The 22,293-nt window shown below is 35.4% G+C and overlaps 3 protein-coding genes across 6 annotated transcripts; all 3 read right to left on the bottom strand.

Annotated features, from left to right (window-relative positions):
* Positions 1–1,235: 1,235 nt before the first annotated feature.
* Positions 1,236–2,966, bottom strand: LOC130974437 (uncharacterized). Its single transcript, XM_057899325.1, has 2 exons — positions 1,929–2,966; positions 1,236–1,772 (listed from the first exon to the last, which is right to left on the bottom strand). The coding sequence occupies exons 1-2, from the start codon at positions 2,964–2,966 to the stop codon at positions 1,236–1,238; spliced, it is 1,575 nt and encodes a 524-aa protein (XP_057755308.1).
* A 2,390-nt stretch (positions 2,967–5,356) lies between these two features.
* LOC130974436 (uncharacterized) lies at positions 5,357–6,286 on the bottom strand. Its single transcript, XM_057899324.1, has one exon. The coding sequence runs from the start codon at positions 6,284–6,286 to the stop codon at positions 5,357–5,359; it is 930 nt and encodes a 309-aa protein (XP_057755307.1).
* Positions 6,287–17,289: 11,003 nt separating this feature from the next.
* Positions 17,290–18,841, bottom strand: LOC130976038 (cyanogenic beta-glucosidase-like). Of its 4 annotated transcripts, XM_057900779.1 has the most exons (6): positions 18,691–18,841; positions 18,279–18,584; positions 18,068–18,143; positions 17,889–17,966; positions 17,722–17,809; positions 17,290–17,621 (listed from the first exon to the last, which is right to left on the bottom strand). In XM_057900779.1, the coding sequence occupies exons 3-6, from the start codon at positions 18,126–18,128 to the stop codon at positions 17,516–17,518; spliced, it is 333 nt and encodes a 110-aa protein (XP_057756762.1). In that variant the 5' UTR covers positions 18,129–18,143; positions 18,279–18,584; positions 18,691–18,841; the 3' UTR covers positions 17,290–17,515. The 4 variants fall into 4 exon arrangements, 1 of the variants encoding a protein (XP_057756762.1); XR_009084543.1 differs by lacking the exons at positions 17,889–17,966; positions 18,691–18,841 and having other exon boundaries at positions 17,290–17,809; positions 18,279–18,639; XR_009084544.1 differs by lacking the exons at positions 17,889–17,966; positions 18,068–18,143; positions 18,691–18,841 and having other exon boundaries at positions 18,279–18,639.
* Between the last annotated feature and the right edge of the window lie 3,452 nt (positions 18,842–22,293).

Here is a 22,293-nt window from a genome sequence, read left to right as displayed (position 1 = left end):
TAGTTTCTTCGGGAGGCCGGACCGGTGCTCAGGCTTTGCCTGAGGTTGTCGTGGTGACGGCTGCTGAGGCCTCGAGGAAGAGGAAGAGGCCTGAGGAGCCGGGTAGTGAGACTTTCGAGGAGGAGGAAGGTTTGGTGCCCAGCGTGATAGACCGGCGCTTCGATGCCCCGGGTTTTATTGATCAACACTTGATGCCTGGTACATAGCCATTTTTTTATGGCTGTGATGTTTCGTTTCAGGCTAAGTCGGTGTACCGTGCGCTTCTCCGATCTGCCGTCGTTGTCCGGAAAGCCGAGCCCGTGATGGCTCAGGTTGGCTTGTTGGATAAGAAGCTCCGCCATTCTCAGGCTTAGGTGGCTAAGTTGAAGGAGGAGCTTGAGGCCGCCAGGGCTGCGAAGGAGAAGGCAGTGAAGTCTTCTAAGGAAGCCGGGGCAAAGATTCTCTGACTTTTCGAGGTTGAGACTTCACTTCTTTCCCAGTTGGCGGAGGAGCGTAAGCGGGCCTCTGATGCGGGTTCCCAGACAGCTGTGCTTCTCAGTGAAGTGGAGACCTTGAAGGCCGAGGTTGCTACCTTGAAGAAGGAGAAGACGGAGCTGCTGGCTGATGCGAAGGATGCGATCGTGGCTACTGAGGAGACGATGAGAGCTCAGGCTTTGGTGCTGGCTCCGGGCGTGGACGTGTCCGTGATATGGGCCTTCAAGACCGTTCGTCACGGCCAGATCGTTGGCCTCGAGTAGTTTCTATCTTTGTCTTTTTTGGGTTTTTTCTTAGAACTGTGTTTTGGATGGCCATGGGCCGTGTATTTGGGATTTTTGGAACATTGTATTTTTGTTTATAATGGAATGTTTTGGCCGTCCGGGCCTTTTTTGTATGTTCCATTTGTTAAGTTATTTTTTAGGCCGTCCGGGCCTATGTTCGTTTTTAAGCTATTCCGTTTGTATTCTATTTGTTTCTTCGGACCGTTGGTTGGTCGGGTTTGGCTTGTGGATATCCGTGTGTTTGGGCCTGGGGGGTGATCAGTCGACCGGTCGTGGCCGTGTTTTTTTTGCGCCGTATTTGGGACACTTAGCGAAATGGAACTAGCTGTTTTAATGGAATTTTTATTGAAGGTTGGGCCTCGTTAAAACCCTCCGTTTGTGGCGGGAAAGAGTACCCGAAATTGGATAAGTACTAAAAACATAAAATAAAGGACAAAAGTAAAAATGAAGATAAAGGGGCGACCTATTTAGGTCGGTCTAGGCGTAATAACGTCGCAAGTTGGCGGCGTTCCAGGTCCTCGGGACTTCGTCGTCGTTGAGCCGTTCGAGTTTATACGCTCCTTTTCCGATTACAGCCTTGATTCTGTATGGTCCTTCCCAGTTGGGGGTGAGCTTCCCTTCTCCTGGGATCGGGGGACCGATATCGTTTCGTCGTAGGACGAGGTCGTCGGCCGCGAATTCTCGTCGGACGACGCCGTGATTATATCTTAGGCTGATTCTTTGTTTGAGTGCTAGCTCTTTGATGTGAGCTATGCTTCTTTCTTCGTCAATGAGGTCTCGTTCTGCTTCTTCGTCGTTACCTCCGACCGTTTTCCTAGGGCTGGGGTCTCTGATTTCTACTGGGATGACTGCTTCTACGCCGTATGTTAATCGAAAAGGCGTTTCCCCCGTGGTCGTTTGGGGTGTTGTTCTGTATGACCATAGAACCGATCCTAATTCGTCTGCCCACAGTCCTTTGGCTTCGTCGAGCCGTTTCTTGAGTCCTTTAATGATTATTTTGTTTGCGGATTCCACCTATCCGTTTGTTTGGGGGTGTTCTACTGAGCTGAAGCGATGGGATATGTGTAATCCTTCTAAGAACTCTCTGAATTTTTTGTCAGTAAACTGGGTTCCGTTGTCCGAGATGACGACCTCGGAGATTCTGAATCGGGTGATGATCTGCCGCCAAACGAATTTCTGGCACTGGGTCGCCGTTATGGAGGCCAGAGGTTCGGCCTCAATCCATTTGGTGTAGTAATCTATGGCGACAATGAGATATCTGAGTTGGACGGATGCTGTAGGGAAGGGCCCGATGAGGTCGATCCCCCAAGTGCCGAACGGCCGTTCTGCCGATATGGTGCTGAGTTGGTGTGGGGCGGCTTGGTGGATATTGGCGTGTCTTTGGCATTTGTCACAGCTTTTTACTAATTGTATGGAGTCTCGAATGATTGTGGGCCAGAAGTAGCCAGCCCTAATGATTTTTTGGGCTAATGTTTTGCCTCCGACGTGGTGACCGCAGCAGCCCTCGTGGATTTCGCGGAGTATGTACTCCGTGTCCCCGGGTTCGACACATTTGAGTAGGGGTTGCGAGAATCCACGTTTGTATAGTTGTCCTGCTACTATGGTATAGTTGGCGGCTTCCCTTTTTATTCGCTTTCCCTCTTTCTTGTCTGGTGGCAAAGTTCCATCGAGGAGGTACTGTAGGATAGGGTACGTCCAGGACTCCCGGTTTGAGGACGTCAGATGAGCGTTGATTGTTGTTGACACAGAAGGTGACCTAACGACCTCCTGAATTAGCGATTTGTTACCGTGTCCCGGTTTGGTACTGGCTAGCTTGGAAAGTAGGTCTGCCCTGGCGTTTCGTTCCCTGGGAACATGTTGTATGGTAATGATTTCGAACCTTTCTTTCAGTTTGTTTACCTTGGTGAGGTATTGTTGGAGCAGGGGATATCGTGCCTGGTAACTTCCGTTGATTTGGGAACTGACTACCTGGGAATCGGTATTTACCTCTAGGGCCTTTGCACCGACTTCCCGGGCTAGGGTCAGGCCTGCTAAGAGGGCCTCGTATTCTGCTTGGTTATTTGATACTGGAAATTCGTATCGTACTGACTGTTCAATTGTGATCCCGTTTTGGTTTTCGAGTATGATTCTGGCGCCTCCGTGAGTGGAGTTTGACGAGCCGTCGACGTGCAGTTTCCATGGTTCGGGGGTGAGCTTTCCCGGAGTCATTTCTGCGATGAAATTGGTCAAGACTTGTGCTTTGATAGCGTTCCGGGGTTCGAACTTGATCTGGAATTGGGATAACTCGATGGACCATGCTAGCATTCTTCCCGCTAGGTCGGGTTTCTGTAATACTTGCTTGACCGCCTAGTCGGTTCGGACCGTCACGGGGTGAGCTTGGAAGTATTGTCGCAGGCGCCGGGAGGCTGTAAGGAGTGCGAAAGCTAGCTTTTCTAAGCGTGAATAGCGAGCTTCTGCATCCTGTAAGACTTTGCTTATGAAGTATACGGGTTTTTGCTCCTTTTTCTCGTCTTCACGGATGAGAGCTGCTGCGAGTGCCTCTTCCGTTATGGAGAGGTACAGGTAAGTGTTTCCCCTGTTTGGGGTTTGGTGAGGATTGGTGGTTCCGCTAGGACCCTCTTGAAGTGTTGGAATGCTTCTTCGCACTCCGTCTCCCATTTAAAAGGGGCTCATTTTTTCATTAGTTTCAAGAAAGGGATCGCTTTTTTAGCCGATGCCCCGAGAAATCGTGATAACGCGGTCAGTCAGCCGGTGAGCTTTTGGATGTCTTTAAGGTTTTTGGGGCTTGTCATCTCGAGGACGGCACGACATTTCTCCGGGTTTGCTTCAACTCCGCGTTGCGTAATCAAGAAGCCGAGGAACTTCCCTGCCTCTATTCCGAAGGCGCATTTTGCCGGGTTGAGCCGCATTTGGTGCTTTCGTAGGGTGTTCATTATGACCTTGAGGTCGTCGGTTAGTTGTTCGCCGGATTCAGTCTTGGCGAGCATATCGTCTATATAGACTTCTAATTTGTTTCTGGACAGGTCTCGAAATATCTTGTTAACAAGTCTTTGATAGGTGGCTCTAGCATTTTTCAAGCCGAAGGGCAACACTGTGTAGTAGTATGTTCCGTCCGGGGTGATGAACGCTGTTTTTTCTTCGTCTGGTCGGTGCATCGGGATCTGGTTGTAACCGGAATATGCGTCCATGAAGCTGAGGTATCGGTGGCCGGATGCTGCGTCTACTAGTCCGTCGATGTTTGGTAGGGGGAAGGCGTCCTTCGGGCAAGCTTTGTTGAGGTCCGTGTAGTCGACGCACATTCGCCATTTCCCGTTAGATTTCCTTACTAGTACGACGTTGGCTAGCCAGGTCGTGTAGGGGAGTTCCCGGATGAAGTTGGCTTCGAGTAGGGCTTTGACTTATTTTTTGACTTCGGCGGCTCGGTCTGGTGACATTTTTCGTCTCCTTTGTGCCACTGGCTTAGCTTGGGGGTCCACGGCTAGATGGTGGGACATTAGGTCGGGGTTTATTCCCGGCATATCGGCTGGTGTAAATGCGAACAAGTCTCTGTTCTGTTTCAGGAGTTGGGAGAGTTCTTCTTTAAGGTCGTATGGGAGGTTTCTATTAATGAAGGTGTATTCCTCTTTGGTTGGCCCTATTTGTAGCTTTTCCATGTCTCCTTCTGGTTCTGGCCTAGGTTGGCCATCTTGTCGCGCATCTAGGTCGGCTAGAAATATTCCGGCTGCATCCCGGGATTTTTTCCTTAGGGCTAGGCTGGTGTTGTCGCATTCGGCTGCGACCTCTCGGTCTCCGTGAATGGTACCGACGGAGCCGTCGTCGGTTCTGAACTTCATGAGGAGGTATTTGGTAAAGATGACTGCAGAGAAGTCATTGATTGTTTTTCTTCTGAGAATCACGTTATAGGCTGTGGAGTCTTTTAGGACTACGAATTCAGATAGGATTGTCTTTTTCTAATTGCTTGTTCCTATGGTGATGGGGAGGGTAATTGAGCCATCTGGTTTGAGAAAGTTGTCCCCGAATCCCGTGACGCCGTGGCGGTGTGTTTGGAGGTTGTCGTTGCGGAGCCCGAGCTTGTCGAAGGCTCCTCGGAAAAGGATGTTGGAGTCTGCGCCGGTGTCTACCAGTATCCTTCGTACTAGTCCTGTTCCGATTCTGGCTGAGATGACGAAGGGGGCATCTTCGGCTGAGGTGCCGTGTTGGCAGTCCTCTGGCAAGAACGTTATCGTATTGTCGGCCGCGGTGATTGGGGCTTGGTTTCTGACAGCCATTACCTTGAGATATTTTTTCATTGTTAGTTTTGACTTGCTCGATACGTCCTTGCCTGTGATAACGTTTACTATGATGGTCGGGTCTTCCTCCGGGCTCTCCCTAGGGGGTTGCTTTTGAGTTCTCGGGTTACGCCCTTCTTTTTCCGGTGACTTGTCTCTCTCCACGCGTCTCGGTTCTCTAATGATTTTGGCAAATTCTGGGAGTTTGCCGTCTCGTATGGCCTGTTCAAGAGCATCTTTAAGGTCGAAACAATCTTGTGTTTTGTGGCCGTAACCTCGGTGGTAATCACAGTAGAGGGTTTTGTTGCCTCCTGTCCTTTCTTTGAGTTGTCAGGCTCTTGGAATGATGCCTCGATCTGCTATTTGATGGTATATCTCCGTAATTGGTGCTGTTAGGGGCGTGTAATTAGAGAATTTGCCTATTCTTGGTGGCCGTTTGGTCGGTCTGGGATGGTCCCGTTGATTCTCTTTGGGTGTTGGGTTATGACGGGGAGCCGAATTGCCGTGTTGGGTGTTGGCGTGCTGCCGCTTGTTGGCAGCGACGACCTGGCTGACTTCTTCGTCGTTGATGTAGTCTTTGACGACGTTCTGGATTTCGTGCATGGTCCATACTGGTTTAGTAGTGAGGTGCTTGCGAAAATCTTCATTCATGAGCCCGTTAGTCAGGCAAAGGCTTGCAACGGAATCTGTGAGTCCGTCGACCGTTAGGCATTCGTCGTTGAAGCGGTCGAGGTATTTCCTTGTGGATTCTTCTTGCTTTTGTGTGACCCCTAATAAGCTGATGGGGTGTTTGGCTTTGGTGATTCTGGTCGTGAACTGGGCCATGAATTTTCGTGCTATGTCGTGGAAGCTGGCTATGGATCCGTTCGGGAGGGCGTTGAACCATTTGATCGCCGGTCCGGCAAGGGTTACCGGGAAGGCTCTGCACCGGACTGTGTCGGCCGCTCCTTCTAGGTTCATTCTGGCCTCGAAGGCCGTTAGATGTTCCTGAGGGTCCTTGGTTCCATCATACTTCATGTCGGTGGGTTTGTCGAAACCTTTGGGAAGTTTCGCTCTTAAGATTCTTTCTGTGAAGGGTGTAGCTCCCATTATGGTGTGGTCGTTTCTCGTGCGTTTGGTATTTCGGTATCTCCGATCCTCGTCCGAATCGTGTTGACGACTTAGATCACGGGAAGCGCTGCGGTGGTGTTTCTTGTTGTATCGCCGTTCCGGCGATTTCTCGTGTCGGTGGTCGCGTGAGACACTGCGACCGTCTCTCATATCGTGTTGTCAGGTTGGCGACCTGCCGCGGTGGGATCTTGACCTGGAAGTCGCCTGGCTTCCGTGTTTGTTGTTGTGTTTTTCTCTGTTGGTCAGTTTGCCTTCAAGTTCCTGGACCCGGAGGCAGAAATCCTGGATGATCTGTGCCGCTTTGTCCCTGGCTTTCTCAGGATGTCGCGGGTCCGTGACGACGTGTTCGTTCGTGTGGTGGATAGTACTTGCTATTCTTGCTTGGTTTGTGACTTCCTGGTGTTCTGAGGTCGGACGACGTGGTTGGGAGTCATCCTGGCTTGAAGGGTTTTCCTCCAGGACACCCTCCATCCGGTTCGACTGTCGCAAGTCCCCACAAACGGCGCCAATGTACAAGATGTCTCTGGTACGGGTTGAGAGGAGGATTGGGAACCTGCGGGTCGAGGCAGATGTCGGACTATTCGAGTAGAGCGGCAGGGGGGGAGGTACCTGCAAAGACACTCCGACGCTCAAGTCAGAATGGACCTAAGAGGTATGAGGTGAGTGGAATGAATGAATACCTGGAGGGACCTGGGTCCTCTATTTATAGGTGATGGTGAATGTCTTTATCTTATCTTATTTGGCTAAGATAAGGGACACGTTTAAATTCAAAAGTTGGTTAGGGGTTCTAGTGGGCCGGTTCCGGGCCTTCTGGAAGGGCGGAACGGGTCCGACCCGGGTAACCGGGTTTGGGGACCGTTCCGGGTGTAGGATCCATGGGCTAAATCCGTAACAATAATCAATAATATATATATGGTACGCAAATATTTGTGTACTAATTAAATGTGTTGGTCTATAAAAAAATAATGTACTTTTTTTAAATTACGTGATAGACCATCGTTCACTAATCATTCAAGTTTTCTATTATTTTGAGACTGTTTATCTTTTTTATTATTTGAAACAGTTCATCTTTTTTATTATTTGAAAGTTAAAATATTCTATTTTTAAGAGTTCAATACAAATAAATAAAACTATTAATTTAAAATTTAAATATAGACGAGATATAAATTAATTAAAGTCAATTTAAATAGTAATAAAATATATCAATTTTTATTTTTAAATTAGTCTAAATTAAATTATTAATATTTTTTATTATTTTCAAAGATTATATTTTTTATATTTATAAATACATATCTCATTTATAGTATACAAACAAAATATATGTATTTTTCAAATTTCATATATCTTATTTATAGTGTAAATGAGATATTAGTAATATTAATTTGTTTACACGGTAAACAAAATATGTAAAAGGATAAAAATTAATAAATATGTTACAAATTATATATATCTATAAATAAAATATTTAAATTATTTATTTTAAAAATTTTTAATATTTATAATCCTAGACATAGTTATAAAAATCGGATCGAACGGATCGGCTCAATCGAAAAACGGGTGAAAATAGCAAAATGTGTTCTCGGTTATGGTAACATATCTACTGAAAATAGCAAAAAATTTAATATTTTGGTATTTTTCGAATATGTTGTTGAACAATGTGTCCTCGTCAATTTTATTTTATATTTTGGAGTTAACTATCAATTTTATATTCGAAAGATTTAACCACCGATAAAAAAGTTTTTATAAGATATTATTGACAAAATAATCTTTAAATAATTTGAAAATATAATAAAAGAACTAATGAATATTGATGAAAATTCAAGTACAGTTAATTTTATATGAGTTTCATAGTTGAGAGTTAAATTATTTGATATGTTTAACTATATTGTCATCTAATAGTTCTCAACTATTAACTTTACATTAAATTTATTTCACCTGAGTTTTCACAATAAATATATATTATATTTTTTGTAAGTAACAAAAAAATTTTATATTTGACAAATAACTTATCTATTTGATCTAAATTTTTGTAATAATATTTGAATAAATATTTAAAAGGTTCATACCAAATTTGGAGCAAAATTTTTATTCTAGATTTTGTTTTACTTTTTTTAAAAAATAGTCATTCACAATAAAAATATTTTTTAAAATAATTCAATTGACAAAAAATTACTAAATTTAAGGATGAAAAAATATTATATTTTTAATAATAATTACAAAAGTGTGCATCAACATTTAATCTCTAAAATTATTTTTTAGAATATAAAAGTGTATATTTTCGTGCATGATACAAAATAATACATAAAAATATATTATATTTTTTTAAAAAATTAAACAAAAAATATATATAGAAATTACCACTATAAATATTTTATAAAGTTATAATTAAAACTAAAATTTAATGGTTTTCAATGTTAAAATATTAAAATAATTAATATTTTTTCAACTAATTTTGTTAGTTGAAGGGTTATTTCACTCGTCCGTTTAAACAAGTATTAGAAATTAGTCTCAACCTGTTGAGTAAAAAAATACTATGAAAAAATAATATTTACTTTTAAGGTCTACCGAAATGGAGATATCATGAAAAAATATTTATCCTCAAAACAGAACAATTACTCATTGATATTTATACTTATGAAGATTTGTCTTTGTTAAAATTTATATAGGACAATTTTATTTGTTAATATCATATTCATTATTAAAATCAAAACAATATGATCAACATTTTTACCTGTTAAAATTTTATATTTTATTATGACATGATTTTTAAGTCTCCAAACTTATAGATTTATGTCATTACAAAAACTATTGAATTAGTTAATATTTCTTAGTAATATCACTGAAACACACTATCATTGAGTATTAGTTTGTGTGAAGAGAAACCATAATAATTTTTATTATTCAATAATTTATTCTATTAGAAAATAAATTATTATCACCTAGATTGATAAATATATTTTCTCCCAATTTCTTATACTATTTTATTTAACAATAATTACCATTAAAAAATAACCACATTAATCTACAATATGATGTACAAAGTATTTTTTATTTTAAATTAAACTCTGGTTAATGACATAAAATTTAAAATATATTTTTTATTTTTTATTTGTATTTAAATTTTAATTTAAAATTAATTAATAACTCATTATTTTTTTAATTTTAAAATAAAATCAGAATTAGTTTAGTGCAAAATATTTAATATCTAATAGTTTCAATCATTTAAATTTCAATTACAAAAAATTACATTAAAAATTAATTATAATTTAATAATCGATATGTGAATATAATGACTTTTGTAACACCTTACCACACTGAGCTTTATGCTTAAGTCGTAAAACAGAGGTGGTGTGGTATTACGACTTTTAAAATAAAATGTGTACATATAATAGCAGAAAGATTATAGTATACTATGAGCATTGAAGAATAGAGGAAACAAAAATTGCGAAATAAAAGCGCAACGCTCAATGAACGAGTTAACTTGCGTGCTAAGAAAACTATAACTATCAACATAAGATAATAAAAGTAGGAATAGAGTGCCAAAGATACAAAATAACAAGTTCCTAACTCAACCCGAAAGACAAAGTTGGCCGGAGAATATATATATATATATATATATTATAAAACCCAAATGTACATAAACAAAATCCTATTTCTCCATAAACCTCTAAGAGGATAAAAAAGAATAAGTTATGAGAAGAGAAAGCTAAGTACATATATATACATCACTGAACAGCAAAATATCCCAGTAACCACTTCGCTTCAGGAGTCCAGACGCCTAATGAGATGCCTCTCGACCTGCATCTGAAAAACAACAACATAATATGGTGTGGGACCAGAGGTTCTCAGTATGGTAAAGGTGTCACACACATAATATATAAGGTCCTGAAAATGTCAGAGGCAATCCTAGAACACCAACACTCAGATTATAGAGCTTAAAGTATTAAATAGAAGTCATAAAAGGTGATTTTCTAAGAGTATCTACGCCTAACTTAATAAACAGACAAATAAACAGATAAAGACAAGCACAAGAAGGTTACAAATACTACAGGTAACAAATATACATTTAACATGGAAAGTACACTTAGGAACACCCAATTAATGCACAAACAAGTAATTCAAGTAGTATGTATATGATGCATGCCTATCCTATGGCTGATGAGACTCATCTGTCGGTTATCCAGCCAACCCGACAAGTCCGAAAACCTTAGACTGTCCCTCGACATGCATCTCCAAGAGTCTATACATAGCTTTTTCTCAAATAATCAATATTGCTCAATGGGTGTTAACATTCCCGAGAATTTATAAGTGCCCAGTCACCCATACGTCGTAGGGTCAACAGAGTATCGAGTTTTCAACCTGATACACGTGGTGGCAAGCCACGGTACTTTACCCAGAGAATTTTGTATCTCAGATCGTTTAATAATTCAAGTCAAGCATCATACAAGATCATTCATTTGATTATCAAGCCAAGTACCATACATGATCATCCGTAATATTTCATAATCAATTCATCACTTTTCAGCTTTACTTCATCTCCAAGTTATCTCCATTTCCTAACTTCATCTGATTATCAGGTTTAATACTATTATTAATGACCGAAGGAATAAAAATAGAGGTTTAAAAGCTTGAAGTGTGGTTTAAAATCTTGAAAATCATGTTTGCTGAAATAGGGGCCATCACGCGTACGCGTAGGTAAAAACTTCATGTCACGTGTGCGTGTGCGTCACGCGTACGCGTGAGCGTACATTCTTAAAAAAAACCAAAACAGAGGCAGTAGCAAAGTTGCAGTAGCAGGGTGGCAGAATTGTTACAAACAAAACAGTTTATAGGTATAATTTTTTCAACCCCATAACTTTTTCGATTTACAATATTTTTCACCCATTCTTCGAGTGGCATAAACATCATGAACCCGATTTTCATTTTAAAAAAATTAGAAACAAATTGAAAGTCCAAAAACTAAGTTATAGCTCGCCGAAATTCGGCCCAAAAACCAACTTTTACAAACTTTTAAACCTCATTTTCAATCAAACAAATCTTATGCCATTAATCATTCAACCTACACTTTCCAACACAATATATCCTCCTTCATTAACACATCAATCACCATAAAAATTATATCTCATACCAACAATAATCACACAATACTTCTCAAATTCAACAACCAATACCATAATTTACCAATCCTAAACTTCTATGTTTATGGCCTCAAATGACAATTCAATAATTCACTAATCCATCAAGCAACCAATATCACCAATCAACATATTTATTAATTAGATACTAAACAATATACAAGCACATACATTCCAACCTATCCTATGGTCATCTAGCCTAAGTTTTCACAAAACATTATATGTTAAATGCAAGAAATTTAAACTATACCTTTATTGATTTCCATGTAGTGACCAAATCAATTTAATTAAAACCAAGACAGCCCCTCAAAAGCTCAATAAACTCTAGGCTCAGCTTCCTCCAAGTTCCAATATTCATAATTTCAAACTCCAATTATTTATTCACAACCTAATACACATTTAATTTATAACACATATATACCCAATTTAATTCCGAAAATATAAATTCAGTAATTTAAATTGAATTTATCATATCCTCACCTTACTCAAGCTTCACATAAGTAAGAGTGAACATTTTTCTCAAGCTGATTGGATCCTAAAATATCAAAAAGTAAAGAAATTCAACATCTCTATTCAATTTTCAAAAAATTGGGGAAAAGGAGTGTCTGGGAGTAATTAATGACTTACCTATGAAATTGTTCCAGTAGAAATGTAGAGCTCGACGCAGTAGACGCGTGGCCACGAATGGTGCGGCGATCTGAACTCGGACGGAGAAGTTACGACGAGTTAAATGTTACCGTAAGGGTTTCGGCGCTCCTTTTCTTCCCTGGAGCTTTCAGTGTTGTTCAGCTGAAATGAGGGAGAGAAGGGGCTTGGGTTCATTTAAGGATTGGTCTGGTTGGGTCCACGGGCCAGGTTTAGGTCTGGTAGGTTCAACTGGTTTGTCCTGTTCGGTTCAATCTTGGATCGATTTCTTCGAAATTAATGTCGAAATTCTCATTTCGATGAGTTCTATCCTAATCTAATAAAATATTCACATTTCTAATTTTCTCTATTAAAAATTAATTTATTGACTAATTATCTACTAATTTAACGGAGTTTACAACTTTATTTTATAATTTAATAAATTTTTTATAATTTTTGAATTATGTAATTAAATTAATTAAAAATTTATATTATTATTTTTCTACCAACTCTTGTCAACTGTGTTTAATGGAAGTGTCTTGTGAATGTGTCTAATAGAAATGCCTTTTTTATGGCCGTATCTAATAAAAGTGTCTTTGTGGATGTGTCTCCTTATACATGTGTCTTCTAGTGGAGGTGTCTTTGATCAAATCGAGAAGGTAGAAACAAGATAGAGAGAGTGCATTGCGGTGGATGGCGGTGGTCTTGCGGAGGAGATCAGAAAATTGCGCATGTAAAACGCGTGTTGCGGCGACGGGGATTGGTTGCAGATCAGAGGGCATCGGCATTGCCCAGAAGATCGTCGGGGTGGAGGCCATAGCAACAACGTAGCCACGAACTACTGCACGCGTTATGAACAGTGCAACTAACGGCGCGACGCAGTAGCGGCAGTTCCATAAGAAAGGGGTTCCGCGTGGCAGTGAAGACGACGGTGACGAAGGTTCCACGGCGTGACGACGAAGACGACAGTGGCGGAGGAGATGCGATGCAGCAATGTGAAGAGCATGATCGGCACGTCGTGCAGGGACAGCAACGGTGGAGGCAGAAGATGCAATGCCGACTGATGCCAGGGTGAAGGAGAATGCAGGGACGAGTGACAACAATGCAGTTAGAGGTTACTGCGGAAGAGGGTTGAATGACACCTTTCTGAATTTACGTCGCAGTTCTCTTCGGCGCGATTACAAATCCTTATAATTCAAAATTTTTATTAATTTAAGTCAATTCAATGTTAATTGTAATTAAAATATAATAATTAATTATTATTGACAATAAATTAGTAGATAATATATTAGTACCTTATACTTTTCCTGTTTCCATATAAAAAAAGTATCAGTCATATAAATTTTGTGTACGCTTATATGGATTTTTTTTGTCACTGGCAATATATATGGATTGAAATAATATTAGTGGATATATCCTTCTAAAATATCTTTTCAATCATTCTCTTAATATATTATGATCACTACTATGTTAATAGTATCATTTCTATTTCTATTAACTTTTACATATGAATATATTAATTAAAAAACTATGTAAACATTTCACTATATGAAAGTAAAATTATTCTCAAATATAAAATAATATTCACCTTTTTATCTTTTAAATAAATATTATTAAATAACTTTTTGTTCGTATAATTTTTCAAATATTAACTGTTAAATTAGAAATTTATATGTTAAATATTATATTTAGAAAATTGTATTTAATTTTAATCCAACAAAATTATTTGTTGTATTTTTAAAAATCAACGTACTATGTATGTTCAAAATATATTCAATTATACATTTAATAGTGTCCGATTTAAGTCAAATTTGATTATTATTATTATTATTATTATTATTATTATTATTATTATTATTATTATAATATAAGTATTAAGTAGTGTATATATATTGAATTGATGCATTCACTGTAATTTTTGAAATTTCGATGCTCATTTGATATTCAGAACGAACAATAATATAATGTTGAGGATATAATTAGCATATATATATATAAAAGAGTACTGCTAGGGAGACAATGATATATCTTTACAATAGCTACAATGGACTTTAAAATAGGTCCAATAGAGTAAAAATACCCCCTTTCATCCACTAAACCCTAATTTTGATTATTCAGGTTTTAACTATCCTCTCCCCATCCCCCCATACCACCCAGATTAAAAAATACAGCAGTCACACCCCAACATCTCCTACCGTCGGCGCTGCAACAGAACCTCCCGCAGTAGTCCACTGCAAACTGAACATCCGGTGCCACCCACACACTCCTCCCGTAAGAATCAAGGTCGGCCATTCACGGAGGTCGTGCGTTGCTCCCCTCTTCCCGCGCGCCTTACTCACACCACTGTCGAACGTTGACGTCGTCGAGGAGCTCCCGGTAGCCTTCGCCGCGCCGCCAACTGTACGCATATGAGTTGCACTCCATCACACCTGAACCAGTGCTGACCCCTGGAGCTTCTTCGCGCCGCCGCTGTTTTTGCGTGAACGCCCCCAACACCGTGGTTTCCTCCTCCTTCTCGCTGCTGCCAAAAGTTAGTTGCTTGCTGGTTGTTTATTTCATGAATAGCTATTCATGCAAAGGATTTAGGTGATGGTTGATTGAAATGGGTGTGCTGCATCTGCGTGAAGGTGTATATGTTTAATTTGTTGAACTGATTTGAAAGAAAACTTACCGTGGTTGCTGCTAATTTCCTGATTTTTTAACCGCTTTCGTTTATATACTTTTTCAATTTAGGTTATGTTTGTCTAGGCAGAGGAACTTCTGGTCGCCGTCGCCGCGCCGCCAAACTTCCGCACCCGGCGTCGCACTCTCTCGCACCGGACCCAACGGTGACCGCCTCCCTCATCGCTGCTTCATTAGGTTATTTGATGGCTCTGGATTTATTTGATAACTGGATGTTCATTCAATGAATTTAGTTAAGTTACTGAATTTTTTTTTCTTCTATACACCATTTTATATATTTGAATAACTGGACTCATTTAGAAAAAAAATGTGTGGCTGTTGCTAATTTGCCTGTTCTTATTTTTTCATTACTATATGTTTCTAATTTTGGTTTTGTTAGTCCAGGATTTAAGTAGTATGCACAGATGTTTGAATGAGATGTTACCTAAATTTGTTGAACTAGTGAATGCTTGTTGATCTATTAAACTACTGTATATGACTGATGGTATATTATTTAACTTATTTGAAATAACACAGATGTTTAGTTTACTAAGTACACGGATGGTTGGGTTTCATTCAATAATTTGATGTTTGGTTTGATTACATAATTAGTCTTTTGCTTGATTTACTATGTGGATTGTGAGTTTATTATTGGTTTATTGAGGACTCCACCCTTTAATTACTTCTAGGTATTTGAAATGTGTAAAATGAATGTGAATGAAAAATTTCTCTTCTTCTGAGTGGATATAAAAATTGTACAATTATTTGAGCCTAGAACTATGTATATAATTTATTGATTCATCTTTGATTTTACAAGTTTAGCTATAGTTCTTGATTTAGTTCTCTTTATGTTTGTTTTGCTTAAATAATTGATTGAAACTTATTATAGTTGTGTAAGAATCAACCTAATTCTATATCTTTCGCAATTTGACTTGGGTTTTCTTTATTTAAAAAAAAAAGAAAAAAAACAATTTAGCTTGTCATTTGTTAATTGATAATTCAGATAGTGTGTAAGGATGCTCAATTGAGATGTTATTAAACCACTTTTGCCATTTCTATGCTTGTTCATCTTTTAAATCACTTGATATGACAGATGTTATATTACTTTACCTGTTAGAAAATATACGGATGTTTAGTTTACTAAGTATCCGGATGATTGGTTTCTTTCAATAAATGGATGTTTGATTTGATTATGAACTAGGTCTTTTGCTTGATTTATTATGTAGGATGTGAGTTAATTGAATTATAGGTTGAGACTTATTTCAGTTGTGCTAGCAATTACAATTGTTAAATGAAAGGTTTAATTACATGGTAATGTATGAATATTAAGAGTCTAGAATAATGTCATAACAATTTGCGAGATGAAATCTATTAAGAACTTGTTACTTTATATTAATATTTTATTTGATATTGATAATGATGCAAAGAATTTTGTTTTCATCAATGAACTCTCTTGTGAAATTAATGAGAGAAGTGGAGTTTCAGGAGAAATCTGGAAAAGAGGCCAATATGGAATCTGCTAAAGGAGGCTGCGATATTCTTACTAGGGTGAAAGAATATCAAACAATGATGGAACATGCCAAATAAGCAAATGACATGGTTGTACATAATAAGAATAATTGTTGGTCTAAAAAGTTATTAAATATTTGGTCCTGTTGTTAGTGATAAATTGTGTAATAATCATATTGCTAGTGATATGTATTTTATAATTTATTAAGTTATATTTTACGAAAATGACTAACTTAAGATCAAGCGTGTTAGTAAAATTTCAGTTTATAATAGTCATTATGCTCACAATATTTTTTAACAAGGTCTTTTAATCATGCAAAGTTATGTTAAATTCAATTCAAATCAAATAAACATCTAAATTAGAATGAAAATAACTATTAGTCTACCTAGTAAAATGAACATCTAGCCTATTTTATTCTCTCTTAATTTTTTGTTTGCCTAATAAAACTACTACACGTTTCAATAAAATCAAAATATTTTTTTCTAATTAAAAAAGAAATACCGGGTCTTAGTTAATAAAAAATAATTATCTTTTTTATCCTTTTTCCAGTTTGCAAAATCCAACACATTTACTTACAAACAAGTAATAGGACTAAACAATTAAATTTTTCATGAAAACGTGAATAAGATAAATAAGTATAATTATGAAAATAAAACTCACCATTATAAAATAAAAAATGTAATTAATTTTAATCAAAGCAAAATATATATGAGATAATTGGTTTCAATAAACACATCTAAAGTCTTCATACATGTATGTATACAATCAATTTATTACTATAACAAATTTGGATGAATTGAGAATTATTATCTTCCTCCTAATTAAATAGTTGAAATAAAAAAAATATTCTGCTTGCACCAAGAATAACCATCTCATTTGTACGAAAATAAACATCCGTGATCAATGCACGAACCTTCATTGCTTACTTTGTTAGATTGCTCACTCCTTTACGTCACAAAAGTTGAGAAGGTTGTGCAAGCAAAATCTAGGAAATCACGTAAAAGACAAATGGTATACTCAAAGTAACCATCCACTTTAGAATGGAAAGAACCATGAAAAATCATAGTAAAATAAAAATCTGCTTTAGTTTAAATGGCTTAAAATATAGTACATGATGCATCTCAATCATTAATGTAAAAAAGAAAAATCAATAATTTATATGGTAATGGATTATTTGTTCATGAAACTTATAGTGCCCATAAGACTCCAACAAAACTCTGGAATGATAAATAGAGCATTATATGCAATATTTTAATCGAGAGAGTTCTTATTGTATTAATCAATTACATGAATAAAAGGACATCCAACATGACAACCAAACATCCGCTCAAGAATGAAAATAACCATTCGCATATCTTGTAAAATGAACATCCAACATAATTAAATTGTCTTCGCTTAAATCCAATCCAAACAACTAAACACTTGGTAATAATATAACCATCTACAGATTTAGCCATTTTTTCTGACATTCTTGGGTTCGTTCAAAGTGATCCAGTGTTTCACTCTGTTACCAAATTCCTTGAAACAAACTTCAGCATAGTTCTTAAAATCATCTCTGCATCCTCATATGAACCAATTATCATATATTTTTCTAGAAGCTCTCCTTCAATATAATGATAGATAAACTACTTTGGATGGAAGTTAGGGTCACTTACGCAATGTGCGGGCTTAGAAAATCACTATAGTCATCTTCCAAGGCCTGAGGAACGTCCCAATGAAAAATAGTCACAAATGGTTGCAGACCTGCATTATTTTTAAGGATTATGTATGATTAACAGCTTCATGAATATAATAATAGGATAGAAAAATGTTGAATTATGACCATTAGCCAATAGCTCGTTGATGAGGTTGTTATAGTATTCAATTCCTTTGTGGTTTACACCTCCACTAAGTTTTCCTTCTACAAATAGTTCAGAACAAGAAATTAAAAATGGCTGATTACCATTTACTACTACTGTTATCTGGGTGGTAGTTAACATGAAGAAAATTAATAAGACTTACTTGGGAGTATTCTTGACCAAGAAATGGAGAATCTATAAGCATCCAAATTCATATACTTCATGAGTTCAATATCTTCCTAAAACACACATATAGACCATTCTATCATGATTCAAGTCTTCAACACATTTCTACTCATACTCTTTCACTTATATTAAAAAAACTACTTATGTATGTGGCATTGTATTACAGTTCAAAGTTTTAAACTACACACCTTATACTAATGATAGGTATCATCAGCCACCTCTCCATTACATCTCCAGGGGCAGCGACGGCGCGAGGGAAAGAGTCAGCGACGGCTTGAGGGGAAGCGGCAGCGATGCCCGAGCGCGGCAGCAACGGTGCTGGAACTGGCTTCATGTGGGCTAGGGTTGTCGGCGCTCCAAGTAAAGTGCGACTCCTCGATGCAGGTAAAGCGCCGATTGCTCAGGTTGCAGCAGACTTCATGGAGGTTGGTTCTTCAGCGCCGACGGTGGGGCTCTCTTCGGTGGCTGTTTGGTCAAATTGGGGGAAGGAGTTTCTGCTAGGTCAAAAGGAGAGGGAGAGTTAGATGAAGGAGGTAACAACAAAGTAAGAATTCTAATTTCATTCGAATTTGAAATTTGAAATAAATAATAATTAATTACTTTAATTATCTTTTGATTTTAATTACAAAACTATCCTCATTGTAGACATTGTAGAGCAATTACATTGGCTCCTCATACTTTTCCTATATAAAAATATCAAAACTCTACGTCTACATGATCATAGTTCTCAGTTGCATTATCTCAATCGGATAGCTCTAGAATTATAGTCCCAAATTGAAGTTTTTTTTTCCCCTTAATAAATAAAAAATCTAAATAAAACATGCACCACACTAGCTACTCTACACATACGTCCAATTATTAATTGGAAAAGTTTAAATAAACAATAACTCTTATAATCGATAATTTTAAACAACTGTAATTAATAATTAATAATTTTATATTTTAAAAAAATTTAAATAATTATTAATTAATAACAATTAATGAATTATATAATTTAAAAATATTTATTGACTTGTTATTGATTAAATTCTCTGTTAATTACTTAAAGGTATTGTTATTAATTACACCTAATCAGGCACTTAGATTCCTTCCGATTAAAAACTCCATGCAATGTTGAAATGCAATTTAGAATATTCCAATGATTCCAGGGCTGCAACTTATCCCTACAACATGCGTTGCAATCAAGGGCGGAGTTTAGTTAAGACAAGGGGGCTATGGCTCCCCAAATTTTTATTAAAAAATTAGTAATACTTTTTAAAAAATAGTTTGCTTGACTCAAATATTTTATTATGACCTAAAATACTAAAATTCAATCTTCATCTCTTGTTTTTATTGCACAATAATTTTTAGTTTAAAACATTCAAACTTTGTTGGATTTGGATTGAATTGAGTGTATTCGTATTTCGCAGCTCTATATTAAATAAGCAACACTCCCTCTATTTTTGAATTCAAATATAAAAAATTAGGTATTTTTTATTTATGTAATTTAATATTATTTTATATTTTACTGTTTATTTAATTTAATTTTTTATGTGATAAAAAAGATTAAAATATTCAATAAGTATTGATATTATTGTATTTGTATAAATTGATAAAAAAATTCAATAAATATTATAAATTTTAATATTTGTCCTTCTGACTTTTTTTTACATATTTTACAGGATATATATTCAAATTTTTATATAAAATAATCATGAAAAATTAATGAATTGATGCATTTTTAAGAGGAAGGCTATAATATTCAAAAAGAAAAACATATAACTTTTACAATACCAACACATGTAGATAGTTCTTTTATTTTAATGAATCATGAAGAAAGTGAGATATAACTTTCAAAAGTTCAAAGTGTTGCATCTGATGAGTTTGACCTTAATTCTTTGGAACAAGATCCTAAAAAACGGCTTTAAATTTGACAATATTACCCAAATCAGAGAGATGAGGTTAGACGAACTTATCTTAAATAGAATCTATATCAAAAGCATCTTGATAATTATCTTCTATCTGGCCCCTAAAATTTTTTTTAAGCTCCGTCACTGCGTGCAATTAATTGGAGATTATATATTCTCGTAGAGATTAGAGAGAAAAAGGAAATTTTTTCTAGAATTTGAGAGGTGTTTTAAGGTGTTAGTGAAAAATAAAAAATGTTATTTGTAAATTAACATCAGTAACTAAAATCATTATATATTTATAAATAAATATATATTATTTAATTTATTTTTATTATATATTTTATATTTTAATATATATTATTTTTATTAATAACTAATTTTAATAATTAATTTAGTGTAATATACCTAATATGGTTAGAGTTGTCTTTCATTTTTGCTCTTACAATATCATTCATATAGCTAATTGTTTATAACAATTTATGTCTAAAATTTTTATAGTGTTTTGAGGGGCAAATGTGGTATTAATATTACGTTTTCAATTTTCTTTACTTTTAGCTTCTACTTTGATGTAAAAATGTCATAAGATCAATTTTTCAAAAATTTTAAACTGATAAAAAATAACATATAATAATAAAAAATATTTCAAGTATTTCAATATTTTAGATATTTTAATAATTTTTGTTATTAATTTCAATAGTAAAATTATACATAATTAAATTAATCTTTTAGTTAGTCAACTATTAATATTAGCTAACTTTAATTATAATTTAGGACTTAAAATTGATAATTTATGTTTTAAGGTTTAGAATTTAAAATAAAAAATATAAGAAATTAATTTTTAATTAGTTAATATTAACTAATTTTAAGATTTAGAATTTATAATTTAGAGTGTAAAATTAAATATTTATAATTTACAATTTAAATTTTAGAATTTAAGATAAATAAAATAATTTAAAAAAAAGCTAATATTAATTGAAAAAAATATTTATCTAATATTATTTTTAAAATATTTAAAATAATTTTAAAAATATGGATTAAAATTAGTTGATCAAGTATACATGTGTTGTGATAGTAGGAAATGTTGCAGCAAGAGCAGCATATATCAAGTAGATTTTGTGTGTATTTGGAGTTAATAGGTTTAATTTGCATTGGGAATCAACTTGAACGTGACATCACTATGCAAATACTAGTTATAATTATAATGGAAGTCATGGCCATTATAGGACTCTCAAAATAATACTCATCCTTTCAACTTGCTTTCGAGATTAGTGATTTTCGAATCTATGTTGATATTATGGTGTCCCTTGAGTTGTATATATATATATGAGTTTTCGACTTTCGTTAATTAATGTTAGCTATTATGCGGTTTGGTTTTGTAAAATTTTTTAAAAAGTGTGTCTACTTTTTAAAAGCATAAATAACCCATTTTATATTTGATAAATTAAAATGTTTATGTATTTATGTTGACAGTTTTTTAAAAATGTTTGAAAGTATTTAAAAAAGAATTTTTTTAAAGTTAGTTTGTACTTATCAAAATTAAAAGGTTTAATATAATTTCGTATATTAACTAATATTTAAATTTAATTTTTACATTAATGTCTATTATAATATTTTTAAATTTCAAAAATTAATTTATCAAATGTGTTTGTTGAGTTGTTGTTACTTGTAAAAATTATTTTTAATTTAATTTATTAAACACAGATGTTATAACTTTTAAAAAAAATATTTTTTAAAAGATAATTTTTATAAATTATTTTTTAAAAATAAAAACTTAAGCAAACTAAACATAAATCTAAAATAATATTTTAACAACTTTATTCGAATTACCATAACAAAATTAAATCATGCAAATTACTCCTGATCAGGGCTTCCAAAGCTGAATATGCTTTTTTGGTATACAAATTGTTATAAGTTTAAAACAATTGAATGTTACATTATTCCACTATTTAAAAGATTAATATGTTTTGAATCAATTTTTAGTTTTTTAAGTGGAGGAGAGAAATGCAGCTATTTAGTGAGATGAATTATATTTACATTTATGATTTAAACTTTTAGATATAAGATATTTGATCAGTTGGCAGGTGATATTTGAAAACTTTTTATTTTCATCTATCTCAAAATTTGAAAGGTAATATTTTCTTTCTTATAATTCAGATATATAAGCGGTTTAAACTTCCGGATATAGGATATTTGATCAGTTGGTAGGTGATATTTGGAGACTCTTTATTCCTATCTATCTCAAAATTTGAAAGGTAACATTTTCTTTCTTACAATCCCGATATATAAGCGGGTCTAGAAGTAGGTTGGTATTGTT

Source organism: Arachis stenosperma, chromosome 4 (assembly GCF_014773155.1).
Source record: "Arachis stenosperma cultivar V10309 chromosome 4, arast.V10309.gnm1.PFL2, whole genome shotgun sequence".
In the NCBI taxonomy this organism is placed as follows: Eukaryota; Viridiplantae; Streptophyta; class Magnoliopsida; order Fabales; family Fabaceae; genus Arachis; species Arachis stenosperma.
The sequence above is the reverse complement of the archived record's forward strand: the minus strand, read 5'-3'. Positions and strand labels throughout refer to the sequence as shown.